The sequence below is a fragment of the Rhinolophus ferrumequinum genome, chromosome 20 (genome assembly GCF_004115265.2).
Source record: "Rhinolophus ferrumequinum isolate MPI-CBG mRhiFer1 chromosome 20, mRhiFer1_v1.p, whole genome shotgun sequence".
Taxonomy (NCBI): domain Eukaryota; kingdom Metazoa; phylum Chordata; class Mammalia; order Chiroptera; family Rhinolophidae; genus Rhinolophus; species Rhinolophus ferrumequinum.
The window spans coordinates 11988239-12010313 of record NC_046303.1 but is presented as its reverse complement, the minus strand read 5'-3'; the positions used below and the strand labels follow the sequence as shown (position 1 = coordinate 12010313).

The following is a 22075-nucleotide window of genomic DNA, read 5'->3' as shown; positions in this document are numbered from 1 at the left end:
GATATTTTTTTGTTTGGCCTACAGAGTATCAAAAATGTCTTTTTGAGGCAATGTTTTGAAAATGAGAAATTCACCTAAAAACCTAACTTCGCAGCTGCTTTAAATATATAATGCCCAATTTGTCACAATTACCTATTAATCCCTAAAACCAGGGCCAAAATCACTTGACATTTATTATCACAATTGTGCTGTCTTTTTTTCTTATAAAATAGTTTTTGAAAGATAAGCTACTTCTTGAATGTTTTCTGGCTATGTCCCATTAGGCATTTGAGTTTGTGACCCTGGTACGCTATTTATCAGTCAGCCTTTAATTTTCTTTCCGATGGAGAGAAAGCAGAAGGGAAAGACCATTACACTTCAGCCTCAATCAACAAAAGCCGTAGGGCATACACATTGTACTACTCCTCAGATTTATTCTTACAAAATGATAGCGTCCTAGTTCATAAATCTGATGATAGTTCTGACATAGCATAATATGTATTGTTGCGTGCTATAATACCACGAGTTGATGTTTTTTGGTTTTCTTCAATAATGCTATAGTAAAATTTTGTTTGTATTCAGCTAACATTTATTTAGAGCCTTTTTAGTATTTTCACATTCATTAGCTCTTGCATGTTTAATTATCAATATTAAAGACCATGTGAGATACGGGTATTATGATTTGCATTTTATTTGAAGAAAATGAGGCTCAAAGAGGTTTGTGCGTGGTCCAGAGTTCAAGTTCTTTTGCCACAAGACTGCCTTCTGTTTGCATTATCTCGTTACATCTTGACAGCGATCTGAAGAGACAGGTAGAGCAGGTTTCATCATTTCTTTAGATTGGAGAAAACAAACTCAGAGGAAGAGTCCTTTCTTGACAAAATCACATAGCTGGTCACCAGAACATACCTGCTCCTTGCCATGTATGGTGCTAGACATTTAACAAGTATTATCTTATTTAATTTTTACCACTACAGTATGAAGTAGCTATTGTTGTTCCTGTTATATTCCTCAATAAATTGAAGAGTTGAAATTTGAACCTAGAACTGTCTATATAAGTAACACTTTTTTGTTTGTTTGTTTGTTTATGTTTGCTACATCATATTATCCCGATTGCTTGGCTCATTTTTTGTTGCTGTTAAGAGTCTGCCAGCTTTTGTGGTTTTTTTTTAGGACTGATGTTGTTCTCTCAGCAGTTATTCAAAACAAAAATGTACCTGAAACTTAAGTTTAGTTCAGAGTATATCTTATTCTATTTTTGTATATATTCAGCAGTTTCAAAATATTTTATTTTTTTTACCTTTTAATGTGGACAACTCATTTAGGAAAATACTTGTGTAGGGTGTAGCAAATTAGTGTGCATAATTGGTTTTAAATTTTGGTTTATTGTTGATTTGTGACATGGAGGGGACATGGGAGAGTTATCTTAATTTGGTTTGAAGATGGGGAATAATTTGGTAATGTAATAATGTCTTAGGTAATTTGTATGACTTTTGGCAGCTTGTCAGGCACCTAATTTTATAAAATACTTAACCCTGAGCTAACTTTTTTTTAGGCAAGTTAGGAACAAAAAGGTCCAAGGAAGCTAAATCTATAAGTATTAAGTGTTCCTGTTGTATATTTTACCCTTTAGAGTTTATAGTTTGGGTTCCATTTTACTTTACTTACATTTTCTTAGAGAAGGCACCAAATGTCGATTTCTATTAATATAATATTCCCAAGAGTACACATTTTTCCTTAAAAGTCATCAGAAACGTCACAGCTTCTATCTCCTTTTGAAGAATTAGTCTTAATTTTAAATCAAGTTTCTAACAATGCAGATGAAAGGTGGCTATGTGTTTAGTCAATTTTCAGTTATATTTAAACTAAAGAACGTGTCGATGCAGTAATTGTCAGTGGCATCTGGGCAGAGGAAGCCAGCAATTCCTGGTCAAACCAGAATAAGTGTCTAAAAAGATAAAAGCTGACACCTACTAGGAACTTTGAGTTTTAGACAGTTTAATAAAGGCTGTTCCCATGTTTTTATTAATATTTGTCTTATAGTAAAAATGGCAATTTCCCTTTGTTAAGTATCATTTCTAATTCCTTTTAAAATATTTGAGTACAGTAACAGCTCATGGACCTATAATCTAGAATATTAATGTTCATTTCTTTTAAGTCCATTAGAGATAACTTTACATCTGAAAGTATTTATTAACAAACCTTGTGAGCCCCGATTTTCCATTCTTTGAGAAATTGCTTCTTACTAATGATGGAATTCTTTTAATTCTTGATTTTTCTAGGGATTATTTCACATTTCAGCTGCTTTTGTTTTCTACTGCTATCATTGAGGGTTCAAGAACAAAAAATAAGTCTTCAGGTAAAACGCCTGATCCATAATAGTGCTTGGCATTGTATTTTGCTGAAAAGATCATCTGTTTGGATGCTTGATCTAAAAATAAAATTGTGATGATTATGAAATTTTCGCATGGAGTTTTTCTGGCTGCCTCTAACAAATTTGGTTTTATTTGTTGTTTTTCTTTTTTTTTTCCGAAAAGGATTTTGGCTGTCTGCTTTTTTTCAAGTTGTCTTGATCTGTAATAACTATATGGATATGTGCTTGTACTTGCTAAATATTTTAATTTTGCATATTTGGCTGCTCGGATTTTAAATAATTTCTTTGGGTAATGCAAATCAAGAGCTTGAGGCTATGTGTGAAATCAATTTACAGAAGTTTTTAATTAGTTTATGAATGTATGTGCCTTATCTACTATATATTTTAAGGCTTCATATTTTACTAAAATTAAATAAAATTTAAAATTTATAATGTTTATAGTTCCTTAGTTTCAGTAGGCACATTTCAAGTGTGCTTTGCAGACCATAAATGGCTAATAGGTACCATTTTGGCCAGCACAGATAAGAGACTGTTTCTGTCATCACAGAAAATTCTACTGGACAGGGCCGTTGTCCTATCCAATAGAAGGAAGTAAGTAGTAAAGTGCAAGCTCATTTCTGATACCAGTTTTTATAACAGTTAATAACTCCAGAACATAAAGCCTATGCCCAGTCTTGAGCTATTTCCTCTAAGTAAGATAGCCACCCCCATCTTGAATATTTCAAACTTGAAGTTGCCTAAAGCCATTCGTTTGTTTTAGTATTTATGCTATCTTATTAAGAGTGAAGTTGTTTCTTATATCAAAATTCATACAGTAGTAAAAAGGCCAAGGGCTTAGCCTAAATATGAATCCTGACCCCAGGACTTACTAGTTTAGTAATTTCTGGTAAATTACTTAACTTCTTTGAGGCCTAGTTTTCTTATCTGTAAAATGGAGGTAACATCAGTTACCTCGTAAGATTAATAAAAGACATAAATACATCTAAAAGCATGTAACAGAGTGGACATTTATACACTTTTAAATATAGAATGAAGCCAAAACATTTAAAAATTAATTAGGCAGTGTCATTTGTGTGGAATTGTTGCCAGCCTGGAAATTATAATAGGTCTCTAGAAATGGCTAGGTCAGGAGTATTCTGTGGAAGTTTCTGGTAGCCAAGGGATTGTTTATGACATTGTGTAAAGTTGGAACTAGAATACCAGAAAGGAGAGAAAAAGAAATAGAAAAATGACTAACTTTGTTTTTGGGGAAGTCCATGAAGTACTTTCTGATAATAATGATAATAAAAACTAGTATTATATATAGTGTTTTAATAACATAAAGTCTTTTATATAATTATTTAAAATTTATTCTCCATAATATTTTGAATGCCATTATTATACTAATAATTTAGAAAAGTGAAAGGAAATTCAAGGGTGTGACCAACATATTGAGGTTGCATAGCTAACAGTGAGAATGGAAACGCATACTACATTTTCAACTTTAATCTTACGCTCTTTCTACTTCAATGTGCTGTTCCCTTGAAAGCAGTTGTGTTTCTAGGCAGGTGTATATTGCAGAATCTCTAGGGATGAGGCCCAGGTATATGTCTTTTTTTTTTTTCCTGTGTTGAGACAGAATGTATACCTAAGTGAGTCTGGTGCCAACCTTCTCTTAAAAAGTATTGCTCTCTTCCAGGTTTAATTCTTCTTTTCCTGTATCTCTACATCTAAATTAATGCATAGACCACGTGAATAAAACAAAGCATTAGACTGATAAATAATGTACTGATTTAACCTTTACTGTTCCAGATATTTAGGTAGATCATCAGCAACACTTTTGAAAAAGCAAAGCAGTTTAGTTTCCTGTTCTCAGTCTCGAGTGTCTCTCTGTTTGACCCGTGCTGGTGGCGAAGGGGGACTCCAGACTAGCCAACTATGGTAGTTAAATCTATTAGTGTTCCCTTTTCTGCTTCCCTGACATCCCGTTTGGCCATTAGCAGTCTGCTCTCAATGTTGACAGGTCCTACAGCATTGACTCCTCATTGCCTGTAGGTAGTCACGTCATGAATGTTTTCCATTGATTGTCTAAAAGTTTTTAATAATCTTTTGCTGTTATCTTAAGATGCTTCAATGTGGTGGTATTTCCAGGCCCTACATAATTCTGAATGTATCACATTACTAAGCTCAAAACTGAATGAAAAGACAGTGTCACATGGGGTGGGAGAGGTGAATACTCCAGGAATCCCCCAGCTAGGCAACAATCACATTGCATAGTGAGTTTTCAAAAATGAAAACTATTTTTAGACATACAAAGACAGATTCTATTGGAAATAAGACTTTCAAATTGGAAAATTAAGCATTTGCTATTTGAGGCAGTAACAGGTTTTGCAGTGAGAGTGAACTGTCTTTTAAATTCAGGGTTGCTTTTCAAAATGGAGCTGAGCAGTAGCAATATGCTAACATTAGCTTTAGATTTTCTGAGCTAAGATCATTTCACTAGAAGCTATTTACAATGGATATTGGGCTGCTTCTACATTGAAATTAGCGTGGTTAGGAAGTTCTTGTATATAGGTGTACCTTTCTTAATATGGAAAATGCAGTTCTGATTATTTTTCATTAATAAGGTTTTGGGAATTTATGATTTAAATGACTGACTTTACTGTGTTTCCCTGAAAATAAGACCAGGCCAGACAATCAGCTCTAATGCGTCTTTTGGAGCAAAAATTAATCTAAGACCCGGTCTTATTTTACTATAATATAAGACCGGGTCTTATATAATACTATATAAGACCCGGGCTTATATAAGACCGGGTCTTTATTAATTTTTGCTTCAAAAGACGCATTAGAGGTGATTGTCCATCTAGCTCTTATTTTCGGGGAAACAGGGTAATTCTAGATTCAACTAAAAAGATTTTTTTAAACTAAGTACCAACAAAGGGTAACATTATAGTCTTAAAGTAAATATCATTCTGTTAATTATGTGGAGATTGTATTTATCTTTATTGTACAATAAATAAATTTTCTTATAAACAGAATAAAACCAAGGCGTTTTAAGACATTCAAGTTTTCCCAACTCAAAGATTTTTAAAAACCTATTGCAATAAAGAAATGAGACTTGGTAGTCATAGGTCAACATAAAAAGTATTGTAAAACAGCTATTTTGTGTGTGTGTGAACAATGGATTCAGGAGCCTGTATTTAGTGGATTTCCACTTATTTTCATTTTGTGTTGAAAAATCTCACATAGACTTGTATGGCAAAAATGTGGCAATGCTTTTTCTTCATTTTTTAAAAGCTGGTCTATCTCTTTTTCTTAATTTATGATAATCGAGATTTTTATGGTTCATTAAGACTTAAATCTAGATGCATTGTTAATATATTCCAAAACGTGGAAAATGTGATACCCTAGTCCATCAATTCTAAGACTCACTTCTTTTTCATACTTTGACAGCTATGAAAAATGAGATGCGTCTTAAAATTGATTGTATCATAGTGTAATGGAGGCATTTTTTTCTTATTTGGTGGTATATAAAACGAATGGATAATCACTGATGAAAAGACAGTGTCGTATGGGGTGGGATAGGTGAATCCTCTAAGAAACCCCCATATAGACAACAATCTCATTGCATAGTGAATTTTCAAAAATTAAAAATGTTTTTAAACATACAAAGACAAATTCCATTGGAAATAAGATTTTCAAACTGGAAAATTAAGCATTTGCTATTTGAGGCAGTATCTGAGCTTTTGCAGTGAGAGTGAACTGTCTGATAAAGGCTTGGTAAAAAGTGATGGTTTATTTTTTTGAAGTTTATTAAGATGTGGTATACCCTTGTCGTGAAAAAAATCTAAGTGGTGAGAATATACTATACTATTTGGAATTATAGACCTTTACTAAGATCTTTTAGTGCTTCCTCCAGATGCTTTTCTTTTTGTACTCAGTACTATCTGTCATCCTAGTGTCAAATGACAAAACTAAAACAATTCAATAATGAGTTTGGTGTTCTTTTCTCACAAGAAACCAGTCCAGGGATTGGGACTAACAAGCACTTCCTGAGAGATTTGGCGCAAGAGCGAATTTTACAGTGTTGGAAGAGGCGCCTTTTACAGTGTTGAAAGGGCGTGATTGGCTAGGAGGTCGGGCCTTTCCTGAGGCTGGCAGGTCCTATTCTGTAGGACAAGCTAAGCTAGCTAACGCTGAGTGGGAGGATTGTGATTGGGTTTAGGTTTCCTTGGCAGTGAGGTGTTCCCCATAAGTAAAGGCTGAATTAGGTTGAGATTTGTGACAGAGGCAGGGCTACTGGGGTGGCCTCCAATTTGTGGGTCCCTGTACTCCAGTTAACTTTATCGCTGCTTAGGTATTTTACATTAAACTGGTTCCTAATACTGGTTCCTATCTGTGGAAAGCTATCTAGAATAATAAAAGAAAAATGGAGATCAAGAGAAGGAGATAAGACTTGGGGTGGAGGGTGGGATGGAGTAGAGGAAATGGGTGGGACCTTCAGGGTTAGAAAAGAAAAATGGGGGAAGGACACGTGTGTGCGCAGGGTGGGGGGGGGGAATTAATAGCAGCATTTTCCATTTACCCAGCTTTACTTGTCCAGAAATCTTTCTCTGGTTAAGTCTCTGATTGTGATATATTAGCTTGTGAGCTACCCAATAGTTAGCTAAAAATCACGTCAGCCATAGTCCCTAGATTCCAAAAGCATAAATCCTTCTTGCGAAGGCCTTTCCTTTTTGTGGAAGTTGCCTTGTTACCCCCTGCAGCCTTACAGGTAAATCGTTTGCTGATACCTTCTCTTTTATAGACCAGATAGAGTCTGTGTTTCCCCTTAGTATGCTGCCTCAAAATGAATAACTAAAAGAGGAACTATTTCTTACAGAATGAATTTTTCTACAAGGAACTGTTACAGTTATGTGCACAACTAAATTTATTGGTTTTTATAGTAGGTATGGGACTACCAAACACTTAATTTTTGGAAACTATCTTGTTCTGTCTTTTAGCATTTAGGTAGAGATTGGTATGTCTTTCCCCTTTTGCTTATTTGATTTTTACTTCCAGAAACAGTAATTTATTTATTTATTTGTGGTATAAGTTCATATCGCATGTTCCTGCTTTAGCTTTCCGTTCTGTAAACTTACTGAGAATGTATCCCTTTTAGTTTTCCCATACTCTTCAGTAATAGCATGTTTTTAGTTATTTCTCATTTAAAAGACTCAACATAGCATATCTGGCTATTGATTCTATTTAGGCAAGATCCTTTTTAAAATGTTAATTTAACATTAATAAAGTATAATTTAATATTTCAGTATAAAACATAAATTGAGAAACCTTTGTTTTTCTAAAAGGAAAAGGAATTTTTACTTTAGAAAGATTAGTATTTTAAACACTGCTGGAGGGGCTCTGGAAGCTACTCTAATTGCTACCTCGCTTGGCATTGGCATGAAACAGAATTCAGAAGAATTGGTGCATCCAGTGTCAGAAATCCTCATGATTCCAAAGTCCCTTTCAGAATCTACACAAAAGCTTTGATCTGTGTACCTTTGCGTTTTCTTGAGTTAAGTACATTTTTTGAAGTCCCATATTCAAGGTGATTTCTTTAACTTACCGATTTTGTTATTTTAGGATTTTTAAAATTATAATAGTGATCTCATGTCTTTTCAGCCACATGCACTCTAAACTTTTTTTTAACTATCTTGGGCACCAAATTAATATTGATTAGTAGGAGAAAGTGAATTCCCAAAGACAAATAACTGACTTACTGGTAAAGTTTCATAGCAAAATCTATGCAAGTTGGAGGATTCTGTACTATTGTTGCTTATTGTAATACCTCAGTGAAATGGAAATGAGAGACACTATTTATAAGTAAAGGTAAACATTACTCACTGATTGATGAATAGTATTTCAAATACAGGTGCTGAATTTTATGTGTTTCTAACAAAATATGCTAGTCACCACTCTTTACAAATTAGCATTCACATAATTCTCCGTTCAGGTTTATTGTCCTGAATTCATTTTCTCTTTCCTCAGAGGATGTCCTGAGTAAAGATGCTGGGGAATGTGCAATATGCCTTGAAGAATTGCAGCAGGGAGATACGATAGCACGACTGCCTTGTCTATGCATATATCATAAAGGGTAAGTTTATTGTTCTGTTAATCAAGTTGGTATTAGAGTAAACGGTCTTTCTCAAAGTTTCAGACATTGTAGTTAGGGCTGAAAAGTTTCTTCTTCACTGAAACTCCCTCCCCATGTTTTTAAAAAATAATGCCTTTTTTTTCTGCTAGAACTAAGATTTAAGCCCACATCTGTTTGCATCCAAAAATTGATTTGTTCAGAATTTACTATGACCCAGGTGTTGTCCATAGCTTCTTCAGTAGGTTATCTCAGGTAAGCATTGTAATAATCTCATTTCACAATTGAGGAAATAAGCTGAGGGACCATAGGAAATCTCTCCAACGTCACATGGCTAGTAAATGGAAGAGCTGACATTCCAGCCAGTTCTGTTTAACTGCAAAGCCCATCTGGTTTCTCATAAAGTATTCTTGGTGTCAAAGCAACAGAGGAAAAATTTTAAATAAAAAAAAAAAATTTAAGTTAACCAAAAAAGAATAGAAAACTATAACTTTGAAACCAATAAAAGGAATAAGGTGGAACTTCATTTAAAAGCAGGAGACAGGGGTGGGAGAAAGCATAGAGAAAAGCAGGAAATAGTACAAAATAAAGAAAGAAAAATAAATCCAGTATCAGTAATTATACTAACACTAAATAGAACAGACTCACTAGTCAAAAACAGATTGCGAGAGTGGGTTAGGCTGTTAATGATTGGCCACACAGTTAAACATAAGGCTATGGGAAACTAGGAAGGAGGGGATAGAAAACTATATGCAGGCAAACTTTAACCAAAGGGAAACTGACAAAGCTAAATTAGTATCAGACAAAATAAACTTTGTTTCAAAACGTTTTATTAGTATGATATGATAAAAGTATATAAAATTCAAATTTTTATGTACATAAAAACATAGTCTCAAAGTAAAATATTTATAGAAGTGTCAGAAAAAATTGCAAATTCATCATAATGGGAAATTTCAGCCCATTTCTCATTCTGTTAAGCAGGCACACAAAATGAGTCAAGACCTAGAAAAACTGAGTATAGTTAACAGGTTTGATCTAATGGGGTGTGTGTGTGTGTGTGTGTGTGTGTGTGTGTGTGTGTGTGAGAATGAATGAATGCAACCAGCAATTAGAGAGTACGTTTTCTTTTCAGGCACACGTGAAGTATTATAAAAACTGATTGTGTACTAGGCCATAAATGAAGTCTTAGCAAACCACAGAGAATTGTTACCACACAGAAAACTGTTCTGGACCACAATTAGATGTCAGTAATGAAAGATAAATAATCTTAACATATGCTTGTAAGTAACTTGTGGATCAAAGAAGAAATTATAATGGAACATAGAAAATACTCGTCGTTTGAACTATATAATAATTAAAACCTTTTTGACATTTTTCTAGTTATCCTCAGAAGGTTTGTGTTAGAGTGTAAAGAAAGACTGGCAATCAATAAGCCGAGTTTTTACTTAGAAATTAGAAAAATCACAGCACAAAAAACCACAATGAAAATGGAAGAAAATAATGAAATGAAAAAATTCTGACCTTGAGACCAACAGTCAAAAATTGGTTCTTTGAAATGACTAGTAAAATAGGAAAATCTCTGGCAGAATTGTCCCCAGAAGAAAAAAATAAACAGCATAAGAATGAAAAGGAACACATAACTTCAAACATGACAGAAATTAAAAATAGTTGGGAAATTCTGTGAAAAATTTTGTAATCTCTAATTTAAAAAAATTAAACTAAATGGGCAGTTTCCTTAATAATATGTTATCAAAAAGTGATTCAAAAGGAAATAGAAAACCTGAATCAACTAATAACAATTACAAGTAGTTATTAAGACTAACTTTGAAAAACCACAAATATTAAAAATAACAACCTAAAAACAGGTCTACAAAGACAGCTTGACAGCAAGTTCTACCAGACATCCAAAGAACACCATATTAACAATCATAAATCCCCCCAAAAGTAGAAAAAGATGGAAGTTTCTCCCACTTATTTTATGAGAATAGGATAAATGATGCCAAAATCAGATAAGAACAGTATAAGAAAGAAAATTAGAATCATTTATGAACACAAATGCAAAAATCCAGAAACATCACCAAATCAAATTAATCCCTCGTCTGTCTAAAATAATGCCTCATAACCAAATTATATTTGTGCTAGGAATGCAAAGACACTGTAAAATTGGGAAATTTATGTATGTGACTCACATTAACAAAGGAGCAAGGCCATAATTGCTCAATAAATGTGAGAAAACTTTCAGTAAAATTCTATACTTATATATTAATGATTTTAAAACAAGGGTGTAGAATAAATATTAAATTATTAAAATTAATAAGAATTTAGCAGGATTGCCAGATATAAGCTCACCTTATGAAGATCAGTTGCATTCATATCCCAGTAAGAAAAAAAGAAAAGAAAACTTTTTTTTTGTAGGATGATAACATTAACAACAGAAACTACAACGGTAATAAGGTATATTAAAAGTGAATCCTACAAAAGATATTCACGATTTTAAAACTTATTGAAAGATCTGAAATAAACGTGGAGGCATACCATACTGTGGATAGGAAGACTTGGTGTCAGAAAATGTCACTTCACCCCAAATGAATCTATATGGTTAATGCTATACCAGTCAGATCTCAACCAGTTTTTTAGTGTAACTTGACAAGTTGATTCTAAAATACATGTGACCGAAGAGTAAAAGGCCAAGAATAGTCAAGACACTCACGACAAAGAATACCATGCTGGAGGGACTTGTCCTGTACAATTGATTACAAGACTATGAATATTAAGACAGAGGAGAAAGGACAGAGGGGGGCCAGTGGGACAGAATAGAGTCCATAAAACTCCTGCTCAGACCTATGGAGAGGCAGATCACGGGTAAGAAGATGGGCTGCAGGGGGTTGAGACTCCCAAGATTCGAATCCCAGCCCCACCATGATGTCACCGTATGATCTTGGTCAAGTTAGTTTTTCTCTTTCTCTGTCTATAAAATGAGGCAAAAATACCAACCTCATAGAGTTATTAAGAAATTTTAAATGGGTTAAATTTTAGAAAGTACGAGCACATAATGTGCTATATAAGTGTTTAGTAAATAAATGAATAAATGAAAAAATTGATTTGCCAGAGGTGGTGTTGCAGTACAGTGCAGAAAGAATGAACTGTTCATTGAATGGTACTGGGATCAATTGGTTATTGATAAGAAAAAACATTCGAATCCCTATCTGACATTTGAAATAAGAATCAATTCCAGACTGACTAAACATTTGCCTACAGAAACCAAAATCGAAAGTGTTAGAAAGAATATAGCAAAATGTTCTTGACTTCTTGGTAAGGAATTTGGAGGGGAGGGAGCTAAAGTACACTCCCGCTCCACCATAAAAACCTAAAAAGTTGATAAATTTGACTATATTAAAATTTAGAACTTTCTTGCATCATAATACTGTGAAAAACTAGAAAACTAGACCGAGAGTTTTTTCCAATACGCATTATCAGCAAAGGTTTGGTATCTGAAACAACATTCTTCTTCAGCAACTTTCTAGAATACAGTTAGTTCATTGCAATTGGTAATTGGGAGCATGGTGACAATATAAAGAATGACACGATCTTCCTGGTTCATACAGAGTATTTCTCAGCACAATGTTTTGTTCCCTCAAATGAAAGCATACAGGAAACAAGCCATGGAAAGATACTGGAACATTCTTACACCCAGTTCAGTTAGGCTCTGGGCTCTTTTTGGCAAGGGCTTGCTTACTTCATAGTTGTCCTCAAATTTTGTGCATTGGCTTTTGTTTTCATGACCCAGTTTATCAAATCTTTCTTAATCCTCTTGATGTCAAGCTATCTTCACCCTTTTAAAACAAATCCTATATTTACAGTGATACTTTATTTATTTGGAACAAACACATCTTTGTTCTAGTTCCAGGTTGTATTGTTTCATTGGTCTGCCTTTACCCTGTTTTCCCCCATAAGCCCTGTTACTTTCAGTGTACGATTTTGTAGGAAAAAATGTTTATCAAAAAAATACATATTATGTTACAGCTGAAATATCTGGATAATAACTTCCTAAAAATCTATTTTTAAAAAGACAAATCAAAATAGAAAATTTGGCAAAAATTGTTAATAGTTCAGAAAAAAGGAACCCCAAATGGCCAGTAAACATAAAAATAAAAGTTGGTATACTTGGCAAATAGCTCTGTACAGCTATCCTACAACTGTACATGTCCTACAGCTCAGTAATTCCACTCCTAGGTGTATGCCCTGGGGGAATCCTTGGTCTTGTGTTCTAGGACAGTGCAGTCGCTCAACGTGCAGGTCCAGGGCGAGATAAAGAAGCTTGCGTCAGACTGGAAATCACTATAATGCTGTCTTCACTAACAAAGTCTTACAGTGATTTAAAAAAGTCAATTAAAACGGTGTGTTTAATGGCAAAGTTACTGTGTTTTTCGGCTCAAACCCCTTGTCTCATTGAGGACTGGTGACGAACAGCTCATGGATTAGCACTGTCTGTGGACCACACTCTGGGTAACGCCACACGAAGGCATGTATGGCATGTATGAGAATGTTTATAGCATCCTTGAAAGTGTCCATTAGTAAAAGAATGGATACATAAATTGTAATATGCTTATATAATAGAATATTTTACACAATGCAGATGTAAAAACCAGAGCCTTACTTATTAACAATTGCAAATCTTAAACAAATAGATTTTGAAAAAGCAGTTAGAAAAATCGCATACATTACAGTGGCATTTATAAAAAATGGAAAGATCAAAACAATACTATATGTTGTTTTGGAATATGTACACATATAGTTACAGAGTAAGAAAATGCCTAAGAATGAAAAGCACTAAATTCAGGATAGTGATTTCCTGCTGGAGTTAGGAGGAGGGAATATAATATTTAAATAATGTGGGTTGATGCGTAGTAATTTATGCAAGACGAACCTGGGGTTTTAAGTGATTACTTTCTCAAGATGAGCCAAAATTACCTGGCTGTAAAATAAGACGCACCCAGTTTAGGTCATATAGGTACTATTTGATGTACTGTGAATTGTTAATGTATCTGGAGTGTTTTGTTGAGTTCTCAGTACTTTGTTTTAAGAAGGTGTTCTGGCAGACCAGGGGACCTCTTGAGCCAAGTGAGTAGCAGAGAGCCGGCTGAAAACATCGTAAGCCAATTTGGACATGTTTATTTAGACAACAAAAGTCCTAATGGCAACAAAAATTGTTTCACATATTTGAAAGAATATCATGTGGATGAGACACTTTACCTTTTTTCCTTTTAATTTTGTCCATTATTTTTACCTACCAAACCATCCTGTCAGGACCCGAGAATGATAAATATGAACTTTGCCCTTCACCATATTAGCCAAGCCTTCTTGCTTTGTGGTATATGCAAACTTGACATGTGTCAACAGTGAGAATGTTGAACAGTTTGAATCCTGCTTGGGCAACTTCCTAGCTGTTGGGAAAGTTACTTAACCTTTTCAAGGCCTTGAGTTTATCATTTATCACAGTGAGACAGAACTTTTTGCAGTGGTGGAAATGTTCTGTGTCTGGACTGTCTAGCAGAGCAGCCATTAGCCATGTGGCTGTTGAGCACTTGAAATGTGGCTCGTGTTACTGAGGAACAAACTGCATTTTTCCTTTATTTAAAATGAGTGAATTTAAATTTTGATAACCACATGTGGCACGTAGCTCCTGCAGTGAACAGTGCAGATCTACATAAGGCTAATTAGGTGCACCCTAATACTTAACTTCTAATAAAACCATGAAATACTTTATACATGCAAATGGATGATGATATACCTATTTGTATCTATATGTATTGCAGGATGGCATAGAATTAAAATATGTATTTAATATTCATAACTATGGTCTTTTAAAATGTGATGCAATATTATCAAGAATTAAAATTTAAAAGCTGTTTTTGATTACATTGATAGGTGTAATTTGCAGGTTGATATTTGCATAAGTGAATAACTATTTTAAAGAGAGACATATCTTTCCAGATTTGTCATTTAATTTTGAATATTGGTAAAGTGGTAGTTCTTTAGATTTTCTTGTGGTGATGATTGTTGTTTAAACTTGAAAGTACTTTACAGCATAATTTTGCAAAGATTATTTCCTTAACTGCTTAGAGTAATCAGAATATAATAAAACACTTATCTTTATCTTTTATTTGTGTGTGCCAAATATTATCATTTAAAATATTTAATTTTTCTTTTGCAAAGATACATTAAAGTCAGGAAGTAAGCATTTTTATTATGGCTGTCATGATATAAATAATTAAACATAGGTGTTTCACTTTTTCTGGTTTTATTCTTTTCTAGCTGCATAGATGAATGGTTTGAAGTAAATAGATCTTGCCCTGAGCACCCTTCAGATTAAGCATCAGCTTCCTGTTTTGTAGGTAATTCTCCATTTTTCCGTTTTAACTGCTTTTTAAAGTGTTGTCTGAATTATACATTGTCACCTACCATTTTTATTCATTCATTTGTTCATTGAAGCGTGTGTGTTCCAGACACTGTGTTAGGCTACTATATATAGTAAACTCACGTTAAAAGATACATAAAAACAACTTTGTTGATTCCTGAAAAGAATCATATATTGAGTAATTTCTACGTTCTTGGTACTTTAAAACACATTAGCTTATTTGATTTTAGTTTAGTACTTAAAAACCATGGAGTACACATCATGACCCCATTTTACCAACGAGTAACCTGAGGGTCAGAGTAATTAAATTCCATGACTTTAAGAAGCAGGTTTTACCCGCAGTCCGAGGTCATGCAGTAAAGGAAAGAATCAAGTTCCATACTCTTATCCATAACTTTCCAGGTATGTTTTTAGATCATGCAGTATAATAATTCTCATAAGTGTTGTAACAACCCTTTGAGCTCAGTACGCTTAATATTCTCAATATGCAGATGAGGAAATTAGGTTATAGAAAGGTTAAGACACCTGACTTATGAAGGTCACATAGCTAGTTCCTTGGTAGATCTGGGATTTGAACCCAGGCATTCTGGTTCCAAAGATGGTGTTCTTAGCTATTGTGTTGTTATTAGGCAGGAGCATTTTCTCCAAAAAGTTACATCATGGTTTCATTCATTCAACTTCATCTTTTACCTTTGTATTCTTGGCATATGATATAATGTAATATAGTCCCTATCTGTATACAGAGGGTGCCAAAACAAATGTATACACATTTTAAGAAAGGAAAAAACTATTAATATGTACCGATAACAAAAGATGAATACAAGTCCCGTTTGACTTCTGCAATTAATTACAAAAGGTGCTCACAGTGGTTCCCATCAGCGTCCAGACACTTCTGATGACGGCGACCTACTGCTTGAGCAACGCTGATCACAGTGTTAACATCACTTAAAATGTGTATACTTTTTTTTGGCACTCCCGGTAGTAGGCCAAAAAAAAATAATAAATGAAATTTTAAACCAAATACAGAATTTGCTTTGCTGATTTAGTTTATTCATGATTCTGCATTATCTGAAAACGTTTAGTGAATTGAATTGAATGGTAACCTCGCTTGAGTCTTGCCTTTTTCTGTATTCCATGAAGTGAATTAATTGGCATCATTTAGCTTTGAAAAAATAGTTGATTGCTATCTTATATATATGAAAACCTTTTTATGAGAAGACTTACAGAAATGAAATAAAACATTGAGGTTTTACATCAAGGCAGAGCATTTTAGCCAATCCTGCAATTGTTTCAGATGGAGTTAGAATCTCTATGTTCAGAGACTCAAGACAGCTACGGAGGACAATCTTCTGAATGGCTAAGACTGGAGACAGGGAACTGATATCTACTCCTGAGCTGTCCTCCCGTTTCCTTTTATTTCAATAAATCCTGGTCTTAAATTCACGGTGTTGAGGTGATAAATACATTCAAGGGATTCTGTTGCTCTTAGTAAGGACCATTTGGTCGCAGCCGGTTAGAATGTTGACAAAGGAGATTTGAGATACAGGTGTACACCAGAGATTGCGCAGGCTCGGCTCCAGACCACCACAGTAAGACAAACGTCACAATAAAGCGGTCGCAAGAAATTTTTGGTTTCCCAGTGCACATAAAAGTGATGTTTGCACAGTACTGTAGTCTATTAACTGTACAATAGGATTATGTCTATAAAACTATGTACATACCTTAATTAAAAAAGACTGCATTACCAAACATTGCTAACCATCATCTGAGCCTTCAGTGAGTCACAATAATCTTTTTGCTGCTGGAGGGTCTCGCCTCCACGTTGAGGGCTGCTGACCGATCAGGGTGGTGGTTGCTGAAGCCTGGGTGGCTGTGGCAATTTCTTAAAACAAGACAACAGTGAAGTTTGCTGCTTCGATTGACTCTTCCTTCCATGAACAATTTCTCTGCAGCATGCGATGCTGTTTGATAGCATTTTCCCACAGTAGAACTTCTTTCGAAATTGGTGTCAATCCTCTCAAACCCCGCCACCGCTTTATCAACTAAATTGTGTAACATTCTCCATCCTTTGTTGTCATTTCAACAGTCTTCACAGCATCCTCACCAGCAGTAGATTCCGTCTCTAGAAACCACTTTCTTTGCTCATCCATGAGCAGCAACTCCTCATCCATTAAAGTTTTATCCTGAGATTGCAGCAAGTCAGTCACGCCTTCAGGCCCCGCTTCTAATTCTAGTTCTCTTGCTGTTTCCACCACATCTGCAGTGACTTCCTCCACTGAAGTCGTGAACCCCTCAAAGTCGTCCATGAGGGTTGGGATCAACTTCTTATGAACTCCCGTTAGTGTTTATATTTTGACCTCTTTCCATGAATCACAAATGTTCTTAGTGGCATCTAGAATGGTGAATCCTTTCCAGAAGGTTTTCAATTCATTTTGCCCAGATTCATCAGAGAAATGACGATGGCAGCTGTGGCCTTACGAAATGTATTTCTTCAATAATGAGACTTGAAAGTCAGACTTACTCCTTGATCCTTGGGTTGCAGAATGGATGTTGTTGGCAGGCGTGAAAACAAGATTGATCTCGTTGTCCATCTCCATCAGAGCTCTTGGGTGACCGGGCACATTGTCAGTGAACAGTAATATTTTGAAAGGAATGTTTTTTCCGGAGCAGTAAGTCTCAATAGTGGGCTTAAAATACTCAGTTAACCATATTGTAAACAGATGTGCTGTCATCCAGGCTTTGCGTCTATAGAGCACACGCAGAGTAGATGTAGCATGATTCTTAAGGGCCTTAAGTTCAGAATGGTAAATGAGCCTTGGCTGGAACTTAAAGTCACCAGTTATTTTAGCCCCTAATAAGAGAGTTAGCCTGTCCTCTGAAGCTTTGAAGCCAAGTCTTGACTCCTCTCTAGCTGTGAAAGTCCTAGATGGCATCTTCTTCCAATAGAAGGCTATTTCGTCTACATTGCAAATCTGTTGTTGAGTGCAGCCACCTTCATTAATTATCTTAGCTAGGGCTTCTGGATAAATTGCTGCAGCTTCTACCTCAGCACTTGCTGCTTCACATTGCACTTTTATGTTACAGTTTATTTCCTTAAACCTCATGAACCAAGCTCTGCTAGCTTCCAACTTATCTTCTGCAGCTTCCTTTCCTCTCAGCCTTCATAGAGTTGAAGAGAGTTAGGGCCTTGCTGTGGATTAGGCTTTGGCGTAAAGGAATGTTGTGGCTCGTTTGATCTTCTATCCAGACCAACAAAACTTTCTCCATATCAGCAATAGGGCTATTTCACTTTCTTGTCATTATGTGTTCACTAGAGTAGCACTTTTAATTTCCTCAAGAACTTTCCTTTTGCGTTCACAACTCAGCTGTTTGGCGCAAAAGCCTAGCTTTCAGCCTATCAGCTTTCAACATGCCTTTCCCACTAAACCTAATCATTTCCAGCTTTTGATTTAAAGTGAGATGTGCTTCATCTTCTTTTCACTTGAACACGTAGAGGCCACTGTAGGGGTTATTAATGGGCTGAATTGCAATACTGTTGTGTCTCAGGGAATAGCAAGGCACTAGGAGAGGAAGAGAGACCGGGGAACGGCCAGTTGGTGGTGCCCCAAAATAATTACAATAGTGCCATCAAAGGTCACTGATGACAGATCACCATAACAAATACAATAATAATGAAAAAGTTTGAAATATTGCAAGAATTACCAAAATGTGACATAGAGACACATTTTGGTGAGCAAATGCTGTTGGAAAATAGGGTGCTGATACACTGGCTCCGTGAAAGGTTGCCACAAACCTTCAGTTTGTAAAAGACACAATATCTGAAGTGCACTAAAGCGGAGCACAATAAAATGAGGTCTGCCTGTAACTTCATAGCAGCTATAGCAGCTGAAATAAGAAATGCAACATTAAATGAGGCCTCTGTCATAATAAGAGTAGGCTTGTGGAGCACTAGGGCTGTCAGCTTGTGCACCTTTTACTGTGAGGGTATTCAGATCAGACCTTGACACATTTGCAGTATGAATTGGGGTAATAATTGCAGTGTAAGTGAAAAGTGGTGATAGAGTGGAACTTTGAGCATATGTGTACATATGCTTTTATTTCACTGTGAAAAGTTTTTTTAAAAAGGAGAATGCTTTGGAATGTCTTCAACATCACCTTATGTCTGGGCCAATAAAGTAAAACTGCCTAAGTTACAGAAGCGTTTTACGAGAAGTACTCTGCGAGTAAACGATGTGAATAAGAACCAATGCAAATAAAACAAAATTTTTATCTTAGCATTTTACGTACCAGAGTAATATGTCAAAATCCTTCACCTGTAGGTAAAATTTATCTTTTAGAGCCAATAAACTTTTTTGTGTGTGAGTTGGGATTTTAGGGTATAAAATTTTTGATTTCTTGGTCTAATCAGCTAAATTTTTCCTTTAGTGTCACAGTGAGCTTATGAGATGGGTATGGAACATGCAGCTCATCTCATAGGCAAATGCATGTCTGTTGATCTTAAAGAGCATTTCAGTTTCCTTACCTGCTGTATCAGTGTTCTCTTTTTCTGTATTTTTGCATATAGGGCCTGAGTTTGGTGGCAGCTGCCCTCAGAAATGTAAATGAAAATCAGTTTCTGTGGTTCTTGAATGATTTTAAGAATGTATAGACACAAAATATCTTGACTTTTCACATATTTGCTTCTGTTCTTACTGCTCTTGTCTGTCGTATGATAAATTCCTCTCTCTCTCCTGCTGTACCAGATTAACCGGATATGGGTTTCAAGAGGATTCAGTGTGTGAAAACTTTTTTTAAAGGCAACATGTAGCAGCAAATGCAGCATTTCTCATATTCTTCAGCATACGTGTTTAGTAGCCCCAAATAAATAGAGATCCATGAATATCTAAGGACTCGATTAGTTACAAAATTATTTACTATTTTTAGTTTGAGGTCTTGAATTATTTGGGGAGAGATTAGTAAGTTGGAGTGTTGGGTATGTGTGTTCTGTACTCTGGTATAGTCTTTATTGTGAAGGGGGACTGATTTGGTGGTGCCCCAAAACAATTACATTAACATGTAATTGTTATGTAGTGACTATTTTTTGACTATTTTAAGCTTTTATTGGTCCTGTGTCCTTGATCTATTCTCCTGCAGAACACTAATTTTATAAGTTTTTAGAATAATAAGTGTATGAAAATTTACAGTAACTAAAGCACTGTTCATGGGGAAATGGGTGTTGTATTTTGGTTTGTATTACTATTATGGACCACTGCTTAAATAAAATGTATCTGCTTTTACACAGGTTTTCTTCTATTTTCAAGATGCTTGAAAAACCAAGAGGATGTGAGGATCTGTCTCTGGAAAAACAAAAAAACACAGGCATTACTCAGCCAGAAATCTGAGATCTGTGAGACTCAGTCAGTGCAGAGATGGACAATCATACAGGGAAAAGAATCCTGCTGGAGCAAGGACATTTGCCACAGAACTCTGTGTACCAAACATGCACATAAGGACACACAGGGATTTTGAAAATGCTGCACATCCCTTACTAGTCATCCACGTAGGTAATACTGGTAAACATTCTGTATGCAGAAGCCAAAGTAACTGATTTAAAAGTTGATTTACTTTTTTTTAAGTTCTCTAGAGCTGCACAACTAGTATTTTGATTTGTTTTGTTTTTTAGTTTGGGGTTTCTTTATTTTCCCCAACATGATGTTTCTGCTTTCATCTATTCTTAAATTGAAGATCATATAATTTAATTCTTATAAATTAAAGTCTTAAATGTGAAACCAAGAAATGTAATCAAGCAGTAAAACATTCTCTGAATGTAGACCATGATCTCAAGTTCTTCCATTTTTTTTCCAACAGTGGAAAGTCGATTTTTACATAGGAAAGCTAAACTATGTTAGTATTTTAAATTAAAGGTTTAGCATTATCAGAATGCAGTCCAGAGTAAATCAGGTTACATAATTACATTTTAATTAATTAAATCTAGGATTGTCCACTGAATTACAATTCCTTAAGTATATTGTTTCCTCTTAAATAAACTGCTCAACAGTTAATCAGCAATGAGTCATCTTGCAGCTATGCAACTTTAAAAAAAATACGAATTACCAATTTTAAGTGCTGCCAGCTACAATAACTTTGTTTTAACGGGTATTTTTGTTTGTTCTTTTCATGTAATTATTTTATTGTGCTTTGCGTCTCCAGGCAATTTCCCACATGTGGGTAAAATGCTTTAGCAGGTTGTAAACTTAATAACTTATGAAAAGGGTAAAATAAAATTTTCTTGAATGGAACTTGGAATCATTTGAGGGACTTTTATATACTTTTAAAAATCAGAATTTAATTAGGATGCCAGATTTATAGTAACTCGCATCTTTAATTTTCCAGATAATCTGGAGGTTAGCGTTTGATAAATGATTTTTTAAAGCAGATATGAAGATTTTGTTAATTATAATTTATTGTGTTATTACTGTAATTGAAAATGTTATAAAACTTTTAAATTCAGTCTCATGTAGAAAGAAATGTATTAAGCAAAATTATGTGAATAAATATTCCCACAAAATATATCTGAATGGTTAAAAAATACTGGAAGAGAGCTATCAGGGCTATAATACTGAATGTCCTCTTTTTTTAACATCAAAAATACCAATAAGTAGATTCATGTTTTCAACACAGGGAATAATGTTATCAGTGAACATTTAAGCAGTGCACTTTACTCAGTATAATTGAAAGTTGCAAAGTACTGTTTCCTTATTTTAAGCTTTCTTTACTACGTGTATTTAAGTATTTGCTTTCCTGTTTAATGCTGCTACTCTTGTTCTCAAATTTTTTCTCTACTCTATTGCTTCTGTTTTTGTTTTTGTTTTTTTGTTTTTTTTTTAAAGGGCACGTACAGGAGCAACTGCTGCTACCCGGAAAAAATTTGTGTGTTATAAACAATTAAAATAGTTTTTAGTTGCTTTCTGTGTGATTCTAGACCAGATAACATTTTCCCTAAAGTTATGCTGTGAAATGCCTTTTGTTATGCTGCAATTGATAAAAGAATCCCAAACCTCCATTGTGACAGCTGACAGCACAATTTCATGGGTGCTTTTTAAACCAGTTATGGAACATATTTTTCCCTCAAGGAAAATACCTTTTCCTTAAATTTCTTATGTTATCCTGAAATCTTAACATGAATTAATTTTATTTCACATTTTCAATTTTG

At 34.8% G+C, this 22075-nt stretch overlaps 1 protein-coding gene across 3 annotated transcripts in view; it reads left to right on the top strand.

Moving 5' to 3' along the window:
- The window catches only part of ZNRF2 (zinc and ring finger 2), a 76950-nt gene extending 55112 nt beyond the window's left edge, over window positions 1-21838 (top strand). Inside the window, exons 3-5 of one of the 3 annotated variants that reach the window (XM_033087987.1) lie at window positions 8363-8468; window positions 14781-14860; window positions 20165-21838. In XM_033087987.1, the coding sequence (XP_032943878.1) occupies window positions 8363-8468; window positions 14781-14838 (164 nt within the window). In that variant the 3' untranslated portion in view covers window positions 14839-14860; window positions 20165-21838. The remainder of the gene's footprint in view (window positions 1-8362; window positions 8469-14780; window positions 14861-20164) is intronic. The other 2 variants (XM_033087988.1, XM_033087985.1) reach the window with 2 other exon arrangements.
- Window positions 21839-22075: the final 237 nt, after the last annotated feature.